This window comes from Hylobates moloch, unplaced genomic scaffold, assembly GCF_009828535.3.
Source record: "Hylobates moloch isolate HMO894 unplaced genomic scaffold, HMol_V3 SCAFFOLD_5, whole genome shotgun sequence".
In the NCBI taxonomy this organism is placed as follows: domain Eukaryota; kingdom Metazoa; phylum Chordata; class Mammalia; order Primates; family Hylobatidae; genus Hylobates; species Hylobates moloch.
Window position 1 is genome coordinate 83,948,389 of NW_026652280.1, and position 24,203 is coordinate 83,972,591.

The following is a 24,203-nucleotide window of genomic DNA, read 5'->3' on the forward strand; positions in this document are numbered from 1 at the left end:
GGATGGTCTCGATCTCCTGACCTTATGATCCGCCCGCCTCAGCCTCCCAAAGTGCTGGGATTACAGGCGTGAGCCACTGCGCCCGGCTTTTTTTTTGTATTTTTAGTAGAGACAGGGTTTCACCATGCTGGCCAGGCTAGTCTTGAACTCCTGACTTCAGGTGATCCACCCATCTCAGCCTCCCAAAGTGCTAGGATTACAGGCGTGAGCCACCATGTCTGGCCTTTTTTTATTTTTATTTATTTATTTAGAGACGGAGTCTCACTCTGTTGCCCAGGCTGGAGTGCAGTGGCATGATCTCAGCACTGCAACCTCCACCTCCCTGGTTCAAGTGATTATCTTGCCTCAGCTTCCTGAGTAGCTGTGATTACAGGTGCACACCACCATGCTCAGCTAATTTTTGTATTTTTAGCAGAGACGAGGTTTCACAATGTTGGCCAGGCCAATGTTGAACTCCCAACCTCAGGTGATCTGCCTGCCTCAGCCTCCCAAAGTGCTGGGATTATAGGCGTGAGCCACAGTGCCTGGCTGGAGTTCATATTCTTTCCATCTTTCTGCAGGTTTGAAATTTAACATAAAATATTGGGAGAAAATTAATTTTTTAGAAGTGTAAACATTTGTAAATCTGAAAGTCCTTTGGCTGAATTATTTATTGCTGGGCACTGGGAAGCAGTCATTTCTCCAGTTTAGTGAGGGACGGCTGCAGGCCTCAGCTTGCCACAGGCCTGAGTATCTCTGCACAGGGCTCTCTCTTTGAGTCTCTGCACCTCAGTAGGCCGAAGAATATTTCCTGAGTGGGCTGAAGGCATTTTCCAGCATGATCTCACCAGAACCTCCCATGAGATTTTGTTGTTGTTTGTTTGAGGCAGGGTCTTTCTCTGTTGCCCAGGCTGGAGTGCAGTGGTGCAAACATAGCTCACTGCAGCCTTAAACTTCTGGCCTCAAGAGATCCTCCCACCTCAGCCTCCCAAAGTGCTAAGATTATAGGTGTGAGCCACTTCACCCAGCCTGTGATAAGTTTTATTTTATTTTGAGACAGAGTCTTGCTCTATCACCCAGGCTGGAGTGCAGCGGTACGACCTCAGCTCACCGCAACCTCTGCCTCCTGAGTTTAAGCCATTCTCTTGCCTCAGCCTTCTGAGTAGCTGGGATTACAGGCGCCCGCCACCATACCCGGCTAATTTTTGTATTTTTAGTAGAGACGGGGTTTCACCATGTTGGCCAGGCTGGTCTTGAACTCATCCGCTCACCTCGGCCTCCCAAAGTGCTGGGATTACAGGCGTGAGCCACCAAGCCAGGATTTTTTTTTTCTTTTTTTGAGACGGAGTCTTGCTCTGTCACTCAGGCTGGAGTGCGGTGGCGCAATCCGCCCGCTTTGGCCTTCCAAAGTGCTGGGATTACAGGCTTGAGCCACCGTGCCCAGCCAGTTCACTGAATTCTTGGAGCCTCTGGCTGCTGCTGGTTGAATTTGGACAAAGGGAGGCAGAAGATGGGAGGCAGTGAAGTGGAGGAATTTATTTCCTAGGCTGCCTTTCAGCTCAGCAATGGTCAAGTTCTACCAAAAGCTAGAGCTCCTGTCAGGCAGCACCACTGCCTCTTCCTGCCTGGGTGGCCTGGGGGTCCTAACAGCTCCTCTCTGCTGCCTGGGCCCTGAGGCACTGCTATTCATTGGTGTGTTCCCTTAGCACTGTGCATGCTTCTGTAAACTGCCCTTCGTTAGTCAAGTCCCTTCATTTACCCCATTTGAACGTCACCTGATTCCTGAAAATGCAGGGAAGACAATCTGGTCTTTAACCGTCTGTGACACCCGCACTGTTCCCTCCATTCCTAACCCCCCACCTTCTGAACCCCAGAGGACAGATCCAGGCAAGGAGGCCAGCAGCTTACAAAGCTGTCTTTATTGGTTTCTTGCTGCTGCACAGAGCATCAGGGTCTGTCCCTCCTGGGAATGTGGCATTTGAGGAGATAAATACTTATTTTGCCCCCCACACTTCAGTGGGGGGAGGTTTAATAAAAATAGTAATATAATAACAATATAATGACTGTGATCAATAGTAAAATGCCCCCTAGGTTCCCCTAACACACAACTGGTTGAAGCTTCGAGAAAAAGGACCCCCTTTCTGGGAAGGGACAGAGTGTGCCCGGAGACCCTCCAGTGGCCCCCACTGGGTACCCATCTCCCACCAAAAAGCCCTTATAAATACCCTCTCCATCCTGTCCCTGTCCAGGATTCTCTTCCCCGATGGGAGGATTGGCTGACAGCGTCAGCCCTGCCCACCACATCCCTCCCCAGAAAAAGGACCCTTTGTTCTCTAGACTCCCTCTCTCCTCCATCCCTCTTTTTGTCTCCCTCCTCTTCTTCATCACTCCTCCTTTGTCCCTCTCCCCTCTTCCTCTGCACAGCTTCTACCTCCTTCCAATTCCTATCACCTCCTCCTCCACTTCCTTCCTCCTATCCTCTCACCTCCTTCGCCTACATCCTTTCCCTCCTTCTCTATCTTCCCTTCCTCTGGATCGCAGCCTGTTTTTCTCACCCAGATGCTAAGCAGAGATCAGGACATGCCCCATCTTGGCCTCAGCTGGGAGTCAGACAGTCCACAGATAAGACCTCCAACCTGTTCCCAGAGACCCAGTCCCTCTCCATCCCTCATCCCAACTCTTACAAGCCTCTGGGGGCTTGGCACTGGAAATAAGAGCTTTGGCACAATCACCCCTGGACACCAGGACAAAAGGGGCCATTCTATTCCCAATGGCTGACAAAGGCTGGGGCTGGGAACAGAGGGGTAAGGCAGGATGAGGGCTGGGAGTCAGGACCCCCAAGTCCTGGGAACCCAGGCAAGCCTCCCAGTCATTGCCCAGCCCAGGCCCTCCCTGAGTCCGAATTTCCATGTCCCGGACCAGCCGGAGTATGGCATTCCTCAAGCTCTTCGCTCCCTCATGTCCTTCTGCCCTGGGATTGGGGTGGGCCCTAACAGAGGGCATCAAGGAGAGCTCTCCAATTCAGGGGATAGGGGAAGGCTTCGGGGCCGTTCTGAGACCTGCAGGAGAAAGAAAAGGAAGTCAAGGGGTAGGATCAGGGAGGATTCTTTCCTCACAGGGCCGGTGGCTCCCAGAGGCCCCCTTAGGACCCATCACCCACTGTATCAGGGCCCCTGGAGGAAGCCAGATGTGAGGTGGGGAGTGGAGGTGGTAAATGGGTCACTGGAAGAACCTGGAGAGCTCCTACTTAACTTTGAATGGACTCAAAGTCCTTTTTTTTCTTTTTTTTTTTTTTTTTTTTTTTTTTGAGACGGAGTCTCGCTCTTTCACCCAGGCTGGAGTGCAGTGGCGCAATCTCGGCTCACTGCAGGCTCCGCCCCCCTGGGGTTCACGCCATTCTCCTGCCTCAGCCTCCTGCGTAGCTGGGACTACAGGCGCCTGCCACCTCGCCCGGCTAATTTTTTGTATTTTTAGTAGAGACGGGGTTTCACCGTGTTAGCCAGGATGGTCTCGATCTCTTGACCTCGTGATCCGCCCGCCTCGGCCTTCCAAAGTGCTGGGATTACAGGCGTGAGCCACCACGCCCGGCCCCTTTTTTTTTCTTTTCCTGAGACAGTCTTGCTCTGTTGCCTAGGCTGGAGTGCAGTAATGGCATGATCTTGGCTCACTGCAACCTCTGCCTCAGGTTCAAGTGATTCTCCTGCCTCTGCTTCCAAGTAGCTGGGATGACAGGCATGAGCCATCAGGCCCAGCTAATTTTTGTATTTTTAGTAGAGACAGGGTGTCACCATGTTAGCCAGGCTGGTCTTGAACTCTTGACCTCAAGTGATCTGCCTGCCTCAGTCTCCCAAAGTGCTGCGATTACAGGGGTGAGCCACTGTGCCCAGCCTCAAAGTCCCTTTGTTCCTTCACTCCATTCTTCCTTCAGTCGACACACATGCTTTACTCTGGGCAGAAGAATGAAGCCTGACCCCCACCACTAAGGAGCCCACAGTCAAGGGAGGAGAACAGGCACCAGAAGAAACCCACGGCACAGCAGGAGCTGCAAGGAAGGTGTGGAGGGAGCGGGGTGGCAAAGGTGGCACCAGCCCCAGGGAGGCAATGACTACCTGACCAAGCGGCCAGGAAGGCTCCTTTGAAGATGATCCTGGTGGGTCACCTGGAGGGCAGTCTGGTGTTAGTTAAGGTGAAGATAGAGAAAAGGCATTCAAAACAGAGGGGACTGCAGGGGCAAGAGCCTGCAAGTGTGGAAGAACATGGCAAGCCCCAGGGCTCTGAGTGGCCTGGTGTGACGGGAGTGGGTGGATGTGTGTGCTGTAGACGTGGCTGCAGGGGGAATGGGAACCTCCCCAGCTTCTCTTAGGTTTTTCCCTGTCCTCATTCAGAATGGATTGCTCCCTCCTCTGACTCCCCAACTCCCTGCTGTGGACTGGGCCTCTATTAAGAATCCCAAGAGTGGCTGGGCGTGGTGGCTCACACCAGTAATCCCAACACTTTGGGAGGCCAAGGTGGGCGGATCACTTGAGGTCAGGAGTTCGAGACTAGCCTGGCCAACAAGTAGAGATGAAACCCCATCTCTACTTAAAATACAAGAATTAGCTGGGCATGGTGATGCAAGCCTGTAATACCAGCTACTTGGGAGAGGCTGAGGTAGGAGAATTGCTCGAATGTGGGAGGTGGGGGTTGCAGCGACTGAGATTGTGCCACTGCACTCCAGTCTGGGTGACAGAGTGAGACACCGTCTGAAAAAAAAAAAAGAATCCCAAGAGCTCCCCTTTTGTGGCACCTTCCCCATGCCAGGTACTATGCTGAGCCCTTCGCAGGTATCATCAGCTCATGCAGGCCTCCCAGAAACCACATCATTTTACAGGTGAGACAACATCAGGGAGGCTGGGCATTTTGCCCAGAGCCACACAGCTGGAACAGTCAGAGCCAAGATTCCCACCTAGGCTGGCCTGCCTCCAGGATCCTGCTGGTGCCCACTGGTGGGGTGAGACAGGTAAGAATCTGCATCTCGTAGAATCGAGGGCAGGGATGGGCTCAGCTTGTTCCCTAGCCTAGGTCACTGTGCAAGGCCTAGCACAAAACAGAACTGCTTGACGTTTGAATAGGGGACAGACAAGCCTCCTGGACCCGCTCACCTGCATTAGGGAGGTTGCAGGGCTCAGCGATCCCTGGGGACAGGACACAGACTCGCTGGACAGGGATGTCCAAGGTTTCCTCTTCACTGCTCCAGCAGCAGACGAGGAGACAAAAATACCGAGATCAGATTTCAGGGATCCAAAGGGGATGGAAACTTGGGGTGGGGGGTAGCACACTGGAGGCCGAGGGGCTGCCCTTACTGGGGTCTGCGTCTCCACCGAGGCCCTCGCTGCCCATGGAGGCTGGGCGCCGCAACGCCTCGGAGAAGCTGTGGGGCCGCTGTGGGCCGGAGCCGCGGGCAACTCGGCCCTTCTCTTCGGGAGCCTGTTGGGTGACAGTGCGGAGGGGCTAGGACCAGGAGGCACAAGGAGGACAAGAGGCCCAAGTCACAACAGACCAGGACAAATGAACGCCACTGGGCCCCCAGCCTGGTTGTACTTAAGTCCCAGGTAGCAGAAGGGTGAGTCCCAGGCCTTAGGAGTAATTACAGCGGCCCGTGATTCGCTAGAGCTCACCACAGAGGCCGGTGATTGGCTCAGCCTCACCAGAGTGGCTTGTGATTGGCTCTAGGGGACTAACCCGGGACTTGTCCCTGGCGCCGGGCCGCCCGTTGACAGGGCCCACGTGTACTAGGTGGTTGAAGTTGGTAGGCGGCGAGATGAGCTTGGAGCGCACAAAAGGGTCCTTCAGCATCTCCCTGCGGGCGGAGAAGGTGTAAGGAGTGGGTGGCGAAGCTCCACCCTCCCTTCGTCCCGTCCACAAGCGGAGGAGGCCCCGCCCAGCCTCAGCCCCCCGCGTCGTGCCCTCGCACCTGCGCTGCTGCTTCTGCTGTTCCTCCGACACGCGGAAAAAGAAGCGGCGCTTGCTCTTGGTGCGGAAAAGCTGGCGCCGGCTGTTGTCGGTGAGGTCCGGGATGTCGAACTCGTCCTTCTCTGTGGGAGAAGTGGAGAGCTGGGCTGTGCTCAACACGTTCCCAGGGCCCAGTCAGCTGGCATTCAGGGCCACACAGCCACACGTGCGCACTGGTGAACGCACACACCCGTTACACGCGCACTCCCTCACCTGCCAGCTGGTTCCTGAGGTAGGTCAGGCGGACCTTCTCGGTGCCGTAGAGGAACAGGGAGCCCTCTGGATTGAGGGGCCGCACCTGAAGCAGCAGGCACAGCGGTCAGGCCACGCCCCCACCCCCGGCGCTACCCCAGGGCTCTGGCGGACCCTCACCTTCTTGAGCGGCACGGTCTGCACCCATTCTGCCCTCCTCACGTCAAACACATCGATGGAGTTCTCGCTGAACACTGTCAGGTAGGGGGCCGCATACCCTGCGGGCACGCCAGGCACCTCTGAGCTGTTTCCCCCTCTGTTCCCCAGGGAATACCTTGTCCCCTGCCACAGCACAGTAACTACCACGCCCCACGCTGAGGTCCTTCCTCTGAAGACTCCCTGTCGCCCGGCCCAGCCTCCACATCAAATCAGAGATAACCCTGGACCACTCACCACATGCTTTTCCTCCCTTAATTTTCTAACAACTCTGAGCAGGTATTACTGTTATAACCCCTAATTTCCAGATGAGGGAATGGAACCCCTGGAGCCATGTGATGGTCAAGGTCAGGTCACTCAGCTGGTCCTAAGAGCTGCGATTTGGCCCTGGGCAGCTTGGGTGATATGCGGCACCCAATCTGCAGGCCCTCCCCAAAGAGCCATTGCTCACGAAGGGCACTCTGCCCCTCTCTTCCAGCCCTTACCCATCATGCTAGTTACTTGTGCATGCACCAGACTGCCCCACTGCCTCATTCATTCATTCACTCTTCCACTCATTCCTCCAAACCCATCGCCCCTGGAGTGTGCCACCCTGGGCTGGGTGCTTGATGTGGATAAGGAAACCAGCCTCGGCCCATTCTGTGGGACCCCAGTGCACCAAGCCAGTCATGAAGTGGAGGTGATGAGAGCCATGACACAGGTCTGGACGGAGAGATAGTGGGGCAAAGAGAAGGAAAGGACCAATGATGGGGAGGCAGGGCGGGTAGCACGAAGGCAATGGTGACCACAGCAATCGCAGCAGTCATCTCTGGAGCGCCTACTGGGGCGGGACCTAGTTAAGAGTTTGCCAGGTACAGGCCGGGGCCGGTGGCTCACACCTGTAATCCCAGCACTTTGGGAGGCCGCGCGGGAGGATTGCTTGAGTCCAGGAGTTTGAGACTCCTAGCCTGGGCAATATGGCGAAACTCCGTCTCTACGAAAAAATACAAAAATTAGGCCGGGCACGGTGGCTCACGCCTGTAATCCCAGCACTTTGGGAGGCCAAGGCAGGTGGATCATGAGGTCAGGAGTTTGAGACCAGCCTGGCCAACATGGTGAAACCCCGTCTCCACTAAAAACACAAAAATTAGCTGGGTGTGGTGGCGTGCACCTGTAGTCCCTGCTACTAGGGAGGCTGAGGCAGGAGAATCGCCTGAACCCAGGAAGTGGAGGTTGCAGTGAGCCGAGATCACACCACTGCATTCCGGCCTGGCGACAGAGTGAGACTCCTCTGTCTCAAACAAAACAAAAATTAGCCAGGCGTGATGGCACACACCTGTGCCCCCAGTTACTTGAGAGGGTGAGGTGGGAGGATCACTTGACCCCAGGAGGCGGAGGTGGCAGTGAGTCAAGATTGTGCCACTGTACTCCAGCCTGGTGACAGAGGGAGACCCTGTCTCAAAAGAAAAAAAAAAGTTTGCTGGGTACAAACAAAAGGAGAGCGGCTCAGGCAGGAGAGGAGCATGAGCTCAGCCATGGAAAAGGAAGGTCCCCTGCAAGCCACGGAGGGCGGGACAGGGTGTTGTTGGGCTGGAGGATGCAAACTGGCACCAAAGGCCTCCAATGCCAGGCTCATGAGTTGAGGCAGGACCCTGTCTTCACCCACCCACTGAAGGTGCCTGGGCCCCTGCCAAGCCCTCCGCAGGCCTTACCCCAGCCCATGGGCGCTGCTGGCCACAACAGCTCGTGGCCACGAGACTTGCGGCCTGCGCCATCCACGTAGATGCCAGCAGTGGTGAAGAGTAGCAGGAACTCACTGAGGCTAAGCTCCACGGCACCCAGTGCCTCACCCAGGCCCCCGCGGGATGGTGGCAGCTCCTCAGGCACCAAACCGGCCCCCAGCGCCAACGGTGCAGCCTTGTTGAGCAGCGGGTAGAGTGCAAAGCCACCGGCGGCGCCCACACATAGCCGGTCGCCCAGCAGCCCCAGGCTCTGCACAGTGGCGGGTGCCTGCAGCTCACGGATGCGGCGCTGCCAGGGCCCAGGGCCTGGGCCCAGCTGGTAGCAGAGCACCTGGCGCTTGACGGCTACACAGAGCACCGGGGTGCGGGCCTGCAGGATGCTTCCAGCTGCCAGCGCCTGGCAGCCTCGAGACTCAGGGATCTTGGCACCTGCTACCTCTACGTTCTCCAGCTCCGCCAGGGCAAAGAGACGCACGCTGGGGCCACGGCCACACAGCACGACCAGCAGGCCTGCACTGGGGCTCAAGGCCAGCTGCTGCACGCGCCGGCACTCCCCCACCTGGAAGATGTCTGCAGGGTTGGCGAGGGGAAAGTGTCACTGGCAGGTGGTTGAAGAGTGACCCATCCCCATCCTCCTCTGCCCGCTGGGGCTGCCCCTGCCCACGCCCACCCTAGCCCAGCCTTGATGGGTACCGTTGCTGTGCAGATGGATGATAAAGAGCCCCTCCTCGGTGCCAAGCGCAAGTCGATCCTGGTCTGGTAGAGGGAGGCAGAGGGTCAGAGGTCAGAAGTCCCACTCAATAACACGGAGATTGGGCAGTCCACCTGCCCTGCTGTGCTTGTTTCTCTTGAGGAAATGGGGGTGGCCATAATCCCGCTGTCCCTGCCTCACTGACCCTTCTCTCCCAGTCTGGACAGGCTCTTCCAGAGGGGTTGGGGTGAGGCCCATCACCTTGAGCTGTGGGATTTCAGGTAAGTCACGTCACCTCTCAGAGCCTTGGTTTCCCCTTATGTAAACTGGGGACAACGATGGTACTTCCTCACAGAGCAGCTCTGAGGAAGCGAGGAAGTGATGCAGAGGAGGGTTCAGCAGAGCCCCTTGCTCAATAAATCCCCTCCCCTCTGGTTCCTGACTGCTCCAGGGACCCGCGCAACCTCTCCTGTGGCTCCCGCCCTGAGAGCAGGGCTGGGCTCAGGGCCTCTGCTGCTGGGGGACGCTGAGGAGCTCTGTTTCATGCCTCTTTCCCAGCCTTAGTTACAGAAGAGCCCTGCTGAGCCCCAGGTTCAAGGCTGACCACAAGTGAAGCTCTTGGCAGCTCCACCCAGGAGATGTTATGAGGCTCTGGGTGGTTCTACAGCTGCTCCCCCAGTCCCCCAGCTTGTAGTGAGACAGCCAGGACTGAACCCTCGTTTCTCTCTTTCTAAAGCCTCTGTTCCAGCTGGGCATGGTGGCCCACGCCTATAATCTCAGCACTTTGGGAGGCCAAGGTGGGTGGATCACCTGACGTCAGGAGTTCGAGACCAGCCTGGCCAACATGGTGAAACCCCTTCTCTACTAAAAATACAAAAAGTAGCCAGGCGAGGTGGCGCATGCCTGTAATCCCAGCTATTCTGGAGGCTGAGACAGGAGAATCGCTTGAATCTGGGAGACGGAGGTTGCAGTGAGCTGAGATTGGACTGCTGCATTCCAGCCTGGGTGACAGAGCGAGACTCTGTCTCAAAAAAAAAAAAAAAAAAGCCTTTGTTCCTTCCACTCCCTTGAGATTCTTTCGGAAAAAGCAGAAACTGAGGCACAGCGAAATGGAGTGGGGATAAGCCAGGCCCCTACCTGGGGACCCAGCCATGCACACAGGAGGCTGGAGCACATACGTGGTGTGAGGCAGTCTGTGTCTCGTGGCTGCAGGGAATGGGCAGTAGCAGTGGCCCTTGGGACTATTTTCCTAGACACCAGCACTCCTGCAGGCCTGGACTGTTCCCTCCAGTCCCCTCCATCAGCTCACCAAGGATGGCAGCGCAGAGCGTGTGGGGCAGCAGCGGCAGCCCGTTGTCGTAGGCCTCCTTGAGTGTGTACACAGGCCGGGGTCTTGGCCGCGCGTCCAGCAGCAGCCGCTGCAGCTCACCCAACACCTGCAGCCAGCGTTCCCGCTCCCCCTCGCTCTCCGCCAGCAGCAGCACAGTGCACATGGTGGGCGGCACTGCCAGCTGGGAGGTCGTCACCTGCAGGCAAGGACCCCAGCTGGAGGGCCGTGGGCCAGAGCCATCTGTCCTCCCTCCCTTCCTGCCTCCAGCAGCCGCTGTGCCCCGGGGGCCTAGCGTGCACTGTCAGCAGCAGGGAGTAGGCCAGACAGGCATACAGACAACTCCAGAGCCATGCGCCCAGCGCCGTAACGGGGCAAGGACGGGCCTAGTGGGAACACAGAGGGCCCCAAACCCGGGCCAGGAGGTGAAGGATGACTTCCCAGGAGACCAGACATTTCTGCTGGAGCTTGAGGGACGAGTAACTAACCAGGAGTAGTCAAGGTAGGTGAGGGGCTGGGCGCCAGTGCAGGGCCGGCAATTCCGTGCAAAGACAGACGTGAAGGACTGAGAATGTGGCGCACACAGGCACAGGGTACCCTCAGAACTGAAGAAAGCAAGGTGTGGCCAGAGCAGAGAGAGGTGCCAAGGGAGAGGACTGGGGAGGCCTGCAGGGTCAGATCCTTGGGGCCTCAAGGGCTAGGTCAGGAGCACCCGCACCCCGCAGATGATGGGAAGTCACGGCGGATCCTAGACGAGGTGAGACCTGGCCAGGTGCTCACATGGAAAGCGTGTTGTGGTTGTGGGCTGGCCCAAGAGGGTAGTATGGAGTGGGGGGACAGTGGCCAGAGCGGGGACAACATGGGGAGGTGGATGGTGGCTGCTCCATATCATCCCAGGCACTCACCCTAAAGATGCGTGGCAGGTCCCTGGATTGGGCATGGATGACATCAGAGGCCAGGACAGGGGTAGCCGAGAACTGGGGGTCCCTGGGAGGTTCACAGAACAGGTCAGAAGTCTCCCTGTCCCTGACTGCCCCCCTCACCACTAGTCCCTTGCCCCATGCCACTGCCCGGCACCCACCTCAGATCCAGGACCTGCAGGAGGGCCCCGCTGGGCGGGCTGAGCCTCGGGTCAGGGGCGTCAAACAACAGCAGGCGTGAGTCACTCAGGGCAGCAAACACGCGCTGCCAGCCCCGCCGGACGCCTGAGGGCCGTGGCACCTGGCGGAAAGGCAAGCATGCGAGGGCTGCAGGGGCCCTCAGCCCCCCATGCCTGTCTTCCCCTCCCTCGGCCCCCACTCACCGACAGAAAGCCCTCATAGGCAGTGCCTGTGCCCGTTTCAGGGTGTACTCCCAGGGCTGTGCAGAGGAGGTCAGGGGGCACGGGGCAGGGTGGGGCCTGTGGGGCACAGGTTGTGTGACAAAAGTAGCCGCAGGCTGTGGGGAAAGTGGAGAAGGTGGATGACGTGAGGCTGGGTGGGGACAGCCCCAAACCAGGACTGGAGCATGTCCAGGGCCAGCTTCCCTAAGCCACAGTGGCACCTGAACTGTCCCCATTTCCTCATCAAGTGAGAAAAGGAACAAAGCTGAGCAGTAGGAAATTTGACCAGCAAGTGCCAGTAACCCCGGGATGGGAGAAACAGCCTGGGTGTGCCAGGGCCACACACCTGGGACCATGGCTGAAGCATAGTGGGTGGGTGTGCGGTAGGGTGGGGACTCTCACCATCACAACCCAGGCCCTGGCGGCCCAGGCCCAGCATCAGCGAGGTGCAGCGGAGACACTTGGTCGGGGATGGGAAGCTCCGGGGGCGCAGCATGTGTGAGCCGGGCTGGGGAGGGGGACAGCCATTACCCAAGGCCTCCCAGGGCCCCATGCCCCATCCCTGAGGGGTCAGGCAAGACAAGAGGCTGAGCCAGGCAACAGTGACCTCCGAGTCCCAGCCAATCTATGGCAGCAGGCAAGCTCACTGCCACCACCTCCACCCCAATTGTGCCTGCTGGCCACGATGCACGTGGAGTGTCCCCAGTGTCCATTCAGCCTGGCAGAACTGCTTGGTGCCCCCACCCCGCTTGCCCCTCTGGGCACTGACCTTAGCAGGAAGACCTTCTGTAGAGGCTGTGTTGGCAGTGGGTGCTCTGGGGAACACAGCCTGCAGGAGGGCGGGGCAGCAGGTGAGACGGGCAAGGGCGGGGCCCAGGCCCCCTACTATGGACCCACCTGTCCTCACCCCCATGCGCAGGCTGCGTCGGCCCTCCGGCCTCAGCTCTGGCTCCCCTCCATGCCTTGTGGCCTCTCCTGAGATGCCAGGGTCCTTGGCAGAATCCTTCTGGGGATGGGAGAGAGAGGAGCAAAGTCAAGGTCCCTGTGCCTCTCCCAGGACTTCTCCCCAACGAGCCCCTCGGCCTGGTCCTTACCTCTGAGCTCCGGAAGGACAGGAAGGGAATCAGGGAGTTTGAGGGCTTGGTGTCTGCAAAGAGAGGGTGGGTCACTGGCCTGGGGTCCTTGGCCTGAGGAACTAGGGGCCAGGAGGGGCCTCAGTTCCCACCTCAGTAAAATGGGAAATGACCACAGGCGTGGGGCAGGGCTGGGCACAGCAGGCACTCAAGAAGTGCTGGTCACAGATGATGGAGTAAGCGGCAGAGTCCAGGAACAGACTCCTGTCTCCACCACCCTGCCAGGCCATCATGGAACCCCCTTGGCAAGTGGGAGGCTGTGGGAGAGCCTGGCTCCGGGGCAAGCAGTTGGCAGCCACTCACCCGCTGGCCCTCGGGCCCGCAGCTCCTCCCGCAGCATGGCGAGCTCCTGTTGCAGGGCCTGGCTCTGCTTCTCGGCCTCCTGCAGACGGCTGGGGAGAACGGCAAAGGCTCGCCACCAGCCTCTGTGCGGGCCCTGGCCCCCAGCGCCTGCCCCTAGCCTCACCGCTCAGCCTGCAGCTGGGCCTCCTGCACCTGCGTCAGCTGCTCCTGCAGGCCCTGCTTGGCGCGGATCTCGGCCTCCAGCGCTGACTGCAGCTCCAGCCTGGCCGAGGCCTCCATCTTCTGCAGTCGCCGCGCCTTCCACTGGTGGTCCTGGTGGCCATGGAGCACCCGTATAAGATGCTTTCTAGGCCTGGCTGCCTCAGGGACCCCCTCCTACCAGAGCATCCTGCTACCCATGCCACCCAGCCAGGCTCAAAGCTCCAGCTCAGCCACTGACCCACTGTGAGCTCAGGGAAGTCACTATCTCCCATGAGCTCAGTGTCCCCACCTCCAGTAGTGACCTTCAGTAGCAGGGATGCTGAGCTCATGGAAGGTCAGTGACTTGCCCAAGCCAGCCCCCAGGGGCATCTCTGCGGCTCACCAGTGGCCGGGCAGGGAGCGTCTGGGTGCCTACGTTCCTCAAGGACTCCAGCTCCTCTGCCATCTTGGTGGCCAGGGCCTGCAGGTAGCCTCTTGAGACCTTCTCATCATTCACCCTGATTGGGAAGGGGCTCAGGGTCATGGGCGGGGCCCTCAGTCTCGCCTGCGTTCCCCACCCCGACCCACCCCTGACACCCACCAGCTGAGGATGTCGGCGAGCTGGGCCTCCCAGTTGCTCTCCGTCTCCCGCCGCTCACCCTCCAGCCGCTGCTTGCTCTCCTGCTCTTGGGCCAGCTCTGCTTCTAGCTGGGGCCGGCCAGAGGAAAGGTCAGCCCCAGGCCCCAGCAGTCCTGGGACTGCCGTCTCCCTGCAGGTACCCCAGCACCCCGAGCCCCGTCCATGTCCACTCTGCTCACTGGCTACAGCTTGCCCACCTGCCCACTGGCTCCCCATTGCCTTGTCCGTCTGTCGTGCCCTCCGTCCGTCCCCCTGCTCACCCGCTCCTGCTCCTGGCTCAGCCTCCGGTTTTCCTCCTGCAGCTGGCACAGAGCCTCCTCCTTACCACTCGGCCTGGGGAGGAGAAGGCCAAGGCCGTGACTCACCGCCCAGGCCAGGCCCGGCCCCTCCCTGCCACCAGCTGTCTGGCTCACCTGTGGCTGTGGGCCTGCTCTAGCTGCTCTCGCAGGGCGGCCACCTCCTTCCTCAGTTGGGCTTCCTGAGGCCCACCCTCGGGGGGTCCCATCCCGTTGGTCTCAGAGGCTGTGTGGATGGTCTTGGGGACATGGAGGAGGTCAGGGCAGAGACCCAAGATGCCATGGCCCCCCACCCGGGACACAGGCCTGGCCCTGAGGCTCTGAGTGGGGTCAGGCTGGTGGGGAAGCGCCTCTTGCCAAGGGAGTAGGACTTGACTACCTTGGGCTGGGAAAACTCCTCAAGGCGTTGCTCCCACTGTCCCTGCAGCTGCGTCACCTGCCGGCTCAGGGAGGACACCTGGGCCTCCAGCTGTGAGGAGTGCAGAGGCAAGCCACTGCCAACTCTGCCCTCGGCAGCCCCTCTGTCCACCTTGCCATGGACTCCAGACTCTGCCAGCCACAGTGGATGTGAGGAGGCATGGACTTCCAGACTGCCCCATCCCAGCCACCATCCCCTGGCCTAGCCTCTGCCAGCTATGACCGAGGGGCAGCATCTCCCACCAAGCTCCCCATGCTCCCTCCAGCCACACTGGGGGTACGGCCCAGGTGCTGTCCCTACCCATGCTGGTCACCCACCTCCCTCTGGGCAGCCTGGGCTTCCTCCAGCTGGGAGCTCAGGGCCTGGGTCTGGCTAGCTGTGGCCACCTCTCTCTCCTGGGCCTCCTGCAGCCTCTGAAGCAGCTCCTCCTGCTGCCCCTGGGCCCTGCAGAGCTCCTGCTCCTGAGCCTGCAGCCCTGCCCGACCCTCGGCCAGCTCCTGAGGAGGCAGGGGAGGGAGCGGGGCAGGAGGAGGCCCAGAGTCAGGCATGAACCCATGGAGCCCAGGGCCACTCACCCACCTCACCCAGCCCTCACCCAGCCCTCACCCACCTCACCCAGCCCTCACCCACCTCACCCAGCCCTCACCTGGTGAAGCCGGTCAAGCTCCTGCCGTAGGTCACTGTCCTGACCTGGGCTACCAGCTGGGGGCCCATCCATCTGGGACAATGAGGCCTTGTCCCTCAGCATCTCTGCCGGGAAGAGTCACTGAGACCTCAAGTGCTGACGGCCCCAGCCTCTCAGCCCAGGAGCAAGTCTCCTTGGCCTGTTTTCCACACACAGGCTCAGAGAGTGTAAAATGCTCCCCCAGGATCATACAGCATGTCCAGGGCAGGGGCAGGACCCAAGCCCAGGTGGGACTCAGCCCCAGGGGGGGTGGGCAGAAGGGATACCTGACAGCCTCTCCCGCAGAGTCTGCACTTCCTTCCGTAGCTGCTCCAGCTCCCGATGGTCTGCGGGGGTATGCAGGGCCTCTGGAGGGGGGGTGGTACCCACAGGTGAGTCCACTCCCGCAGCAGCAGCCCATAGGGCCAGCACACCCAGGCCCGGCCCAGCCGCTCCCAGTACCTTGGTGCTTCCTGCTCAGCTCCACCTTCTCCTGCTCCAGACACTGGAGCTTCCGCTCCAGGGCAGCCCAGGCCTCAGAGCTGCTCTCAGGACTGTGACTGCAGGGAGACAGGAGCCATGTGTGTTGGTAGAAACCTAACCCCACAGAGTCTCCTCCATCCTCCTGGATCGAATCACTCATTAATTGTGAAACAGCCAAAACAGACCCTGCCCTCGGGAGACCCCAGACTGGTGCCATGGCTGGCAGCCCAGGGCAGCAGCTTCAGGGCACAGGCTCCGGGTCCCCAGGCCCAGGTTTAAGCCCTGGTCCTGGCCCTTACAAGCTGTATCACCTCGGCCGGGCGCGGTGGCTCACGCCTGTAATCCCAGCACTTTGGGAGGCCGAGGCGGGCGGATCACGAGGTCAGGAGATCGAGACCATCCTGGCTAACACAGTGAAACCCCGTCTCTACTAAAAATACAAAAAATTAGCCGGGCGAGATGGCGGGCGCCTGTAGTCCCAGCTACTCGGGAGGCTGAGGCAGGAGAATGGCGTGAACCCCGGGGGTCGGAGCCTGCAGTGAGCCGAGATCGCGCCACTGCACTCCAGCCTGGGCGACAGCGAGACTCTGCCTCAAAAAAAAAAAAAAAAAAAAAAAAAACAAGCTGTATCACCTCGAACCCAATGTATTTTAGCCTCAGTTTCCCCAGGGGAAGATGGTGGTGACAAGGCCTCTCCCAAGGGCTGTCGAGGACAGGATGTGGTGACGGTGGCCTGGCTGGTCCCGAGGAGTGGGGATCTGACCCATTTCCTTCCACCTCAGAGCACACCACACCGGGACCTCACTGCGGTCTCAGGCCAGCCCCTCGAATGGGAGTAGGTGGAGATCATCCCACCCATTTTGAGACAGAGTCGCTCTGTCACCCAGGCTGGAGTGCAATGGCGTGATCTCAGCTCACTGCAACCTCTGCCTCCTGGGTTCAAGCGATTCTCGCTGCCTCAGCCTCCCAAGTAGCTGGGATTACAGGCGCCTGCCACCATGCCCGGCTAATTTTTATATTTTTAGAAGAGATGGGGTTTCACTATGTTGGCCAGGCTGGTCTCGGACTCCTGACCTCAGGTGACCCACCCACCTCGGCCTCCCTAAGTGCTGGGATTACAACCATGAGCCACCACGCCTGGTCCATCCCACCCGCTTTACAGAGCCACAAAGTGAGGCCCAGGAGCAGTAGGGGCCTTCGAACCCTACACCTCTGGCTCTAGGTGCAGCGCACCCTCGCCCTTCGTGGAAGGCGCCACGAGAGCCACGTGCTGGCATGTGGCCCAGCGGGACCTGGGTGTGGCTTCACCAGGAGCCCGAGGATGAGGGCTAGAGCACCTGCCACATGCAGGCGCTGGGGAACCCTTCTGCCCTCCTTCCCAGGGCCCCAGTGGGCTACGCGCCCAGTGTGCTCCAGGTCAGGCAACCCTGAGCCTCCCACCAGGTGTGTGAGGACTAGCCTCACCTGCCCGAGGTGTAGGTGAAGCCCACAAATGGCAGGTGGTGGCCGGAGAAGGCCCCGTGGGAGGGCGGTGGCAGGGTCCCCTGCAGAGGGAGAGGGAAGGAGAGTCAGAGTCCACAGGCCGAGGCCCGAGACCCGACGCCCAGGAGCCCCCTGGGACCAGGTGCGACCACCTCCTGCTCAGGTGGGAACTCAGGGTGGTAACACGGCCCAACCCAAACAGACCCTCAGCTCCCACAAGTCTCCTAGGAGCTGCTGGGAGTTTTCTTCCTTATATGGATTATAGTTAATAGGATGATACTTGTGGTCAGAGGGCCTTCCCTTGACACAGCCCACCTCAGTGCAGGCGAGCATGGGGAGCCTGTGGGAGATGCTCCCCCACCCGTTTGGCTGGAAGAGGCTGGGCCAGGGGATGGCAGCTGGAACGGGTCAGTCTGGGAGTCCATAAATCATAAGCCCTGGTGACTGAAGGCCTCACCCCCAGCCCACCCCAGGGGACTTCAGAGGGAGGGTTCCCCCAGCCAACAAGGGGGTAGGGCAGCTCCCCTCCTGCAGTGGCCTTTGCCACTCACTGGATGGTTGAGGGTGTCATCATCCACGTCAAAGTTGGAGGTGTCCATGGGCCCCCGCAGCTCAGGAATATAGGGGGCTGTGCTGCTCGCCAGCCGCTCCCAGTCCACGCCTTCGAAGAAAGGATGGTTCCGGAAGTCGTCCAGCCCACCACGGCCTAGCCGCTCTTCCTGGCGACACAGCAGCTGGCGGATCAGGTCTTGGGCGCTGGCTGGCACATCAGGCATGTCCAGGGGGAACTGCAAGTGGTCCTGTAGGTCGGGGGAGGGGGCAGGCTGGGTCAAGTGTCCAGGAACCCAGCCTCACCTGCAGGTATTTCCAACCACACAGACTCGGGGGTCCCACTGCCTCCTCTGGAAGCCCAGTGCCTGGTATCCAGACCTCGTGGTTCATGATCTTGCCGTAGGTTTCCACCAAGGACTCAGCATAGAAGGGCGTCTCCCCAAAGAGCAGCTCATAGGCGCAGACTCCAAGCGACCACCAGTCACACTGTGGGCCGTAGTGGCCCTTGCCCTCCTCCATGGCCTGCAGGATCTCAGGGGAGATATAGTCCGGCGTCCCTACTGCCACTGATGAATCCACCTGTGGGTGGTGGTGGTGGTGAAGCCATGAGGACAGCTTTGGGCTTGGCTGGGGCTGCTGGCCCCTCGCGATGGCCGTCACCCCTACTCTGCCAGGCTGGCCTGCTGCTGCCCACCTGGGGCCTGGGTCTCACCCACTTTCCCCAGGGAGCCTGATGCCTCTGCACTAGGCCTGGGGCCTCCCATTTTCCTGAGAGCTTGGCCCGCCTAGTATCCCCTGCTCCCACTCTGGGGCGGGGTCCTCACCATGCCATTGGTGTTGAGACGCAGGCAGGAGCCGAAGTCAGCCAGGCGAATGTGCCCGTTCACATCCAGCAGGACATTGTCTGGCTTGACATCCCTGGGGGATGGCAGGCAGGGAGAGTGAGGGGCTTGACCTGTGTGTAAGTGGCCATTTAGGCACACGCCCAGGTGAACATGCACGACGGCGTGTGCCAGCACCAGCTCACACACATTCCTGTGTGTAGGTGCTCATATGATGAGCAACGTGTGTGCGTGTAGATGGTCCCACAGGCCAGAAGGAGGAAGATGGCTAGATTGTAGAAAGGATGTGTGGGGACAACCCTTGGAGGTGGCAGAGTGTGCTGTGGGGGACACAGGAGTCAGACTTCCCCAGTGCAGACCACGGCTTGGCCACCCGTGAGGTGAGTCACCTTGAGACAGGTGTTTCCCTGTTCTAAGCTCTGACCCCCTCAGCTGTAGGCCGGACACAGCAGCAGCCCCTGCCACACAGGGCTCTTTGGTATGATTCCAAGGAAGCACACGGATGAGGCACCCAGAGAAGTGCCTGGCACATAGTGAGTGCTCAGCTGACATCAGCTGTCCCTAGCACAGCCGGCAGGGGTTGGGCAGGGCAGCGGGGCTGGGGCCCCACCTGTGGACATAACCCAGCTGGTGCAGCGAGTGGATGGCCAGCACCATCTCAGCCAGGTAGAACTGGGCCAGCTCGGGCGGGAGACGGTCCTCGAAGCGGCTCAGCAGCGTCAGGAGGTCCCCACCGGCATAGTAGTCCATCACAAGGTACTGGAGGTGGGGAACAAGAATCAGACCCGGGGGAAGGGTGCACCTGGCCACTTCACCGCAGTCCCACAGGGCTCTGGGAAGGCAGGGCTGAATCTCCCAGCAGCTCTGGGCTGGCCAGTTCCCAGCCAGGGCTCAGGCAGGAGGTGCCAAGCCCAGGACCTGGTGGGAAATGGGAGTCTCTTGGTCCCAAGAGGGGTCTCTCTTTGGGCCCAGTATCCCTGGCCCCAAGGGCCCTCTCCTGTGTCCCTAGGATGCTCCCCTCCAGCCCCGCCACGTATCCTCACCAGGTACTCCTCGTCTTGGAAAGCATAGTGCAGAGTGGTCACCCAATGGCTGTCCCCTTTCACGAGCACATCCCGCTCCTCCCGGAAACAGGCTGTCTGCAGCAGGTTTGGGGAAGTAAGGGGTGGGGTGGGATCAGAGCCCAGGATGCCCCCTTGCCAGCTCAGGGGATGGAGAAAGACTGTGAGTCTGGGAGCTCAGATGGAGGTCCTAGCTCTACTGTCCCCTGTCTGGCTGCGACTGAGCCCAAGCCCACACCCACGCTCTATGGCTCTGGGCCTCAGCGTGACCATATGGAAAATGGGAATGACTCTGGTTGCTTTCAGAAGGGTTTATTAGGCCTGTAATCCCAGCACTTTGGGAAGCCAAGGCGGGCAGATCACTTGAGATCAAGAGTTGGAGACCAGCCTGGCCAACATGGTGAAACCCCATCTCTACTAAAAATACAAGAAACTTAGCTGGGCGTCATGGCACACACCTGTAATCCCAGCTACTTGGGAGGCTGAGGCATGAGAATCCCTTGAACCCAGGAGGTGGAGGTTGCAGTGAGCCGAGATCGCGCCACTGCACTCCAGCCTGGGTGACAGAGTGAGACTCTGTCTTAAAAAAAAGAGTTTATTGTAGGCTGGGCATGGTGGTTCACACCTGTAATCCCAGCACTTTGGGAGGCCGAGGCAGAAGGATCATCTGAGGTCAGGAGTTCGAGACCAGCCTATCCAACATAGCAAAACCTCATCTCTACTAAAAATACAAAAATTAGCCGGGTGTGGTGGCAGGTGCCTGTAATCCCAGCTACTCGGGAGGCTGAGGCAGAATTGCTTGAACTGGGAGGTGGAGGTTGCAGTGAGCCAAGATAGCACCATTGCACTCCAGCGTAGTTAACAGAGCGAGACTGTCTCAAAAATAAATAAATAAATAAATAAATAAATAAATAAATAAATAAATAAATAAAGGGTTTATTGTGAGAAAGACAACAAATCAGTGGCTGCTGAGGGTGGCACCCTTTGCCTGGTCTGCAGCCTTGCCCGCCCCCCCATGCCCCATAGGCCCTGGCAGCATACACCTCCCCCACACCCATTTGTAGGGTGCCCAAGGGCCCCCTAGACTCCACACTGACCTCAGCCCTCTTCAGCATCTCCCACTTGTGCAGCATTTTCATGGCAAAAATCTGCCCAGTGTCTCTCTGCCTCACCACGGCGACCTAGGGCCACAGGGAGGACCGGGGTGAGCCCAGCCCGGTGTGAACACCTCCTCCCCACCTACCCCAGGCCCTCTGCTCACCTCCCCAAAGGCTCCTCGGCCGATCACCTTCAAGATCTCAAAGTCATCTCTCTGCAGACGCAGTTCTTTCACCTTTGATACGAAGGGGCTGGCTGAGGGGACACAGGGCGGGACTCAGAGTGCATGCAGGGAGGGCTCCATTCCCCCTCTCACCTTGGGCAAGCCAGGAGCCGCCACTCCTGTGAGCCCAGGCAGGGATGACCTCCCCAGGGACAGCCTCAGGCCAAGGGGTTGGCAGGAGCTGGTGCTCCTTTGGCCATGATCAGGAAGTGCGGAAGGTCAGAGGCCGGGCTCAGCTGACTGCCTGGTCCCTGGACCTCCCTGGACCCCTGGCCCCAGACTCTAGGCAGCCTCCATCCCAGGGGCTGATGGGACTTGTAGTCCTGCCCAGTCTGCGGCCTGACTCTGCTTGGCCAGGTCACCCTGGGGACCATGGGGACACCATTCCTACCCCCACCTCACAGTTCTTGGCCCCCTCACAGGTTCAGGCCAGGGCCTGTCTTAGGAAACTGGATGGGTGACATTCCTTATCCCCAGAGAGCCTTCTCTCCCATTCAGGAGCTGTGGGCCTGGGTCCGGGGACCCTGTAGGCACAGAGGTACCTGGTTGGGGGTGAGGCCTGCAGCCCCTAGGGCAGGGAGGACAGGCTCTATGCTTCCTATGTGGGGCCCCTCAGGCTGGAGGCATGGATGCCAGTCTGCCGAGGTGCCCACGAGACTCACAAACAGGACCAAGATGCCTTTCCCTGGTGCCAGCACTAGCCCCTGAAGGCGTGAGTGCTCAGGATGCCTCCAGGCCTGACCGGCTCTCTCACTCCCAGCCCTGCCTCCCTGTCTGGACGAGGCTTTTGTCTGGTCAAGAACGTCCTATTTCCTCACATCCCAGATACCTCCAGGAGGGACAACTCCAGCCACTCCCAGGCGCTTTCCAGGCCTGGATTAGCCACAGATTTTGGGAAGGAATTGGGTCTTAGGGAGGCAGGAGTGATCAGTCAGGATGGGGGGCAGCTGTGGTCTGGCGCCCTGCCTCAGTTTCCCCCTGCCAGGAGGTAAACTCCCTGCCAGCTGGGCGGGTCTGTGGGTGGGACAGAGAGCTGTTCCACAGGTTTATCAGGCAGAAGCCCGCAGCGGGGGCGGGGTGGAAACCTCATTACAGAAATTCATTGTCTCTTTCCCAGGTCTGTGTGTGGAGCTGGGGAGGAGCAGCCCCGGGCCTCCCCGTGGCAGTTGAAGCCAGCACCATAGGGACCCACCCGCCAGAAGAGGGCCGAAGCCCAGGCCCACAGGCAGGAGAATCCAGGCCCCTGGACAGGCCGCCTAATCCTCTGGCCTCCCACAGGGCATGGGGGCTCCGGGCAGGAGCAGGGACAAGTAGAGACAAGCAGGAGAGGAATGAGTCACGGCCCTTTGAGTTACCTCGGGAGATTGTCAACAGAGGGCCCCCATGCCGGGGTCCCAGGCAGAGGTGCTGGAGGCAGTCAGGGAGGAGCACACATGTGTGTGCAAACACACACACGTGTGTGGGTGTCATGGGGGGGTGACGACAACACAGGCAGACACGCATAGCACCAAGGCATCCCAGGGAGACAGGCACAGAGGCAGAGGCCTCTGACTGCCTCGCCCTGGATGGAAGAGTTGGGGCTAGGGGACAACTCCCTGGCACATCTAGGTGGCAGCTTCCCCCTCTACCCCAGGCCTTGTGCCTGCCCAGAGCTCAGGAGCGCCAGGAACGCTAGTTGTCCACTGGGCAAACACCTGCCTCACCCCGCCCTGGCCAGGCCCCCGTGCCTTTTCCCCATGGCCCGGCAGGGTGTGACCAGGGAACCCTCCAGCTGGCGCCAGTGCCCACAGTGGGTTCAGGGTCACCCCGGGCCAGCCACTCCCAATGACTCAGATGAGTCTACCAGGAAAGGTACAGACCCATCTCCAGCTAGGCCCCCCTCCCCGGCCCCGGGGCCACAGCCCCCAAGGAGCTTGGCCAGCAGCCTGCACAGGCCAAGGGTTGGAGATCGGTTCCTGAGTCCAGGCTGCAGTGGTCTTGTACGCAGGGAGCTGGGGGTGTGTGTGTTGGTCGGGGGTAAGGTCTGCAAGTGTGCAATACCTACAGATCTGTGTGTTTTGCAGTGCCAGTGCGGTCGGGGGGGTCTGCAGCGCTCCCTGGGTCTCTCCGTGAGCTGTGTGTCACAATGCATCCGAGAGGAAGGAGAAACAGAGCCCGTGTGTCAGTGGGTGACATGCATGAGGGTCTGTGTGTGTCCTGCGTCAGGTGTGGCCTGTGAGCAAGGAAATCTGTACGGGACTCTAGGCGGTGCACTGGGTACATGCGTCTGCGGTCGATACCTGGGCACAAGTTCGTGTGTGTGTGCATGTGTCGGGGTCTGTGAGAGGGAAGGAGCGTGTGTGAGAATTGGAGTGAGGGTGAGGTGTGCAGGCGAGTGTGCGGGCCGCGGGGGTCCGGTGGTACGCGTCAGGGCCACTGCAGGGAGTCTGCGAGGGAAGCCCGTGGGGGTGCGGGTCCCTGAGGGAAAGTCTGCGGGTGCGGGGGTCTCGGCGCGATATCCCTAGGCCCGCCCCCGCTCCGTGCCGCCCCGCCACTCACCCCAGCTCAGGAACTGCGCCACGCTGCGCTCCCGCCGTAGGGGGCCGCTGCTGAGCTCGTGGTGCAGCGCCAGCAGCAGATCTAGGAGGCCGTCGAGCCCCGGGCCGCCGCCGGCCTCGCCCTGCGCCAGCTGCTCCAGGGCGCTCAGCCGCCGCTCCATGGCTGCGGCCGGAGCCTCGCTGCTCGGCTAGAGTCTGGCCGCCCGCATGCCCGCCTGTCGGGCCGTCCGTCCGCCCAACTGTCTGAGGCTCTGTCCGGGCGTCCTCCCCCCCACTCTCCCGCCCTCCCCGCTGTCACCTTCCTCCGCCGCCGCCAGCGCGCCCTCACCTGGGCGCCGCGCCCCGCCCCTCGACGGACGGGCAGGTGCGCGCCGGCCAATGGGAGCCGCGGCTGGAGGTGAAGGTGGGGGCGGAGGCGCGCGGGGGCGGGTCCAAGTCCCGGCCAGGAAGTGCGGGGGCGGGCCGGGGAGCGCAACTGACTTCTGCAAGGGGCGCGGTGGGGTTCTGCCGGGTCGGAAAGGCTTCCCAGGTCCCCGCGCGGCCCCAGACCCAGCCTTACCTGGGCCCTCGCTGGGCCCCGACTCAGGAGGCGCGGGGCACTGCAACTTCTCTCGCCCCGTGGGCCGCAGCCGCCTTGCCCTTGGCTAAGGGAGAGGGGCTAGGGACGCCCGCGGCCCCGGAGACGGATGGGAATTGTAGTTCGCTCTCTCCAGGGTTTGCCCGCGCTTGGCACCCATCGCCCCGCCCCCCCACCCCGCGCCCCCAAAAAAGTTTCTGACTCTTACTTTGATTGTATCATTAGAGTTGACGTGGGAGACAGGAAGGTTGGGTAGGGATGGTCACGCCCATTTGGC

General features: G+C 60.2%; 1 protein-coding gene across 3 annotated transcripts; it reads right to left on the minus strand.

Annotated features, from left to right (window-relative positions):
• Nucleotides 1-1,896: 1,896 nt before the first annotated feature.
• CDC42BPG (CDC42 binding protein kinase gamma) lies at nt 1,897-23,939 on the minus strand. Of its 3 annotated transcripts, XM_032153344.2 has the most exons (38): nt 23,909-23,926; nt 23,351-23,831; nt 20,753-20,844; nt 20,589-20,672; nt 19,474-19,569; nt 19,041-19,189; nt 18,413-18,506; nt 17,967-18,167; nt 17,588-17,836; nt 17,019-17,098; nt 15,534-15,631; nt 15,359-15,439; nt 15,054-15,157; nt 14,725-14,904; nt 14,369-14,458; nt 14,107-14,228; nt 13,954-14,026; nt 13,656-13,762; nt 13,458-13,572; nt 13,038-13,186; nt 12,875-12,963; nt 12,533-12,585; nt 12,346-12,444; nt 12,208-12,267; nt 11,841-11,946; nt 11,421-11,554; nt 11,199-11,338; nt 11,023-11,104; nt 10,100-10,316; nt 8,793-8,855; nt 8,070-8,669; nt 6,343-6,440; nt 6,184-6,268; nt 5,933-6,053; nt 5,701-5,818; nt 5,322-5,445; nt 5,121-5,206; nt 1,897-3,038 (listed from the first exon to the last, which is right to left on the minus strand). In XM_032153344.2, exons 2-38 carry the CDS (start codon nt 23,508-23,510, stop codon nt 2,982-2,984), a joined length of 4,656 nt encoding a protein of 1,551 aa, XP_032009235.1. In that variant the 5' UTR covers nt 23,511-23,831; nt 23,909-23,926; the 3' UTR covers nt 1,897-2,981. The 3 variants fall into 3 exon arrangements, with proteins under 3 accessions (XP_032009235.1, XP_032009238.1, XP_058294885.1); XM_032153347.2 differs by lacking the exon at nt 6,343-6,440; XM_058438902.1 differs by lacking the exons at nt 1,897-3,038; nt 5,121-5,206; nt 5,322-5,445; ... (2 more) ...; nt 6,184-6,268; nt 6,343-6,440 and adding an exon at nt 6,990-7,810 and having other exon boundaries at nt 23,909-23,939.
• Between the last annotated feature and the right edge of the window lie 264 nt (nt 23,940-24,203).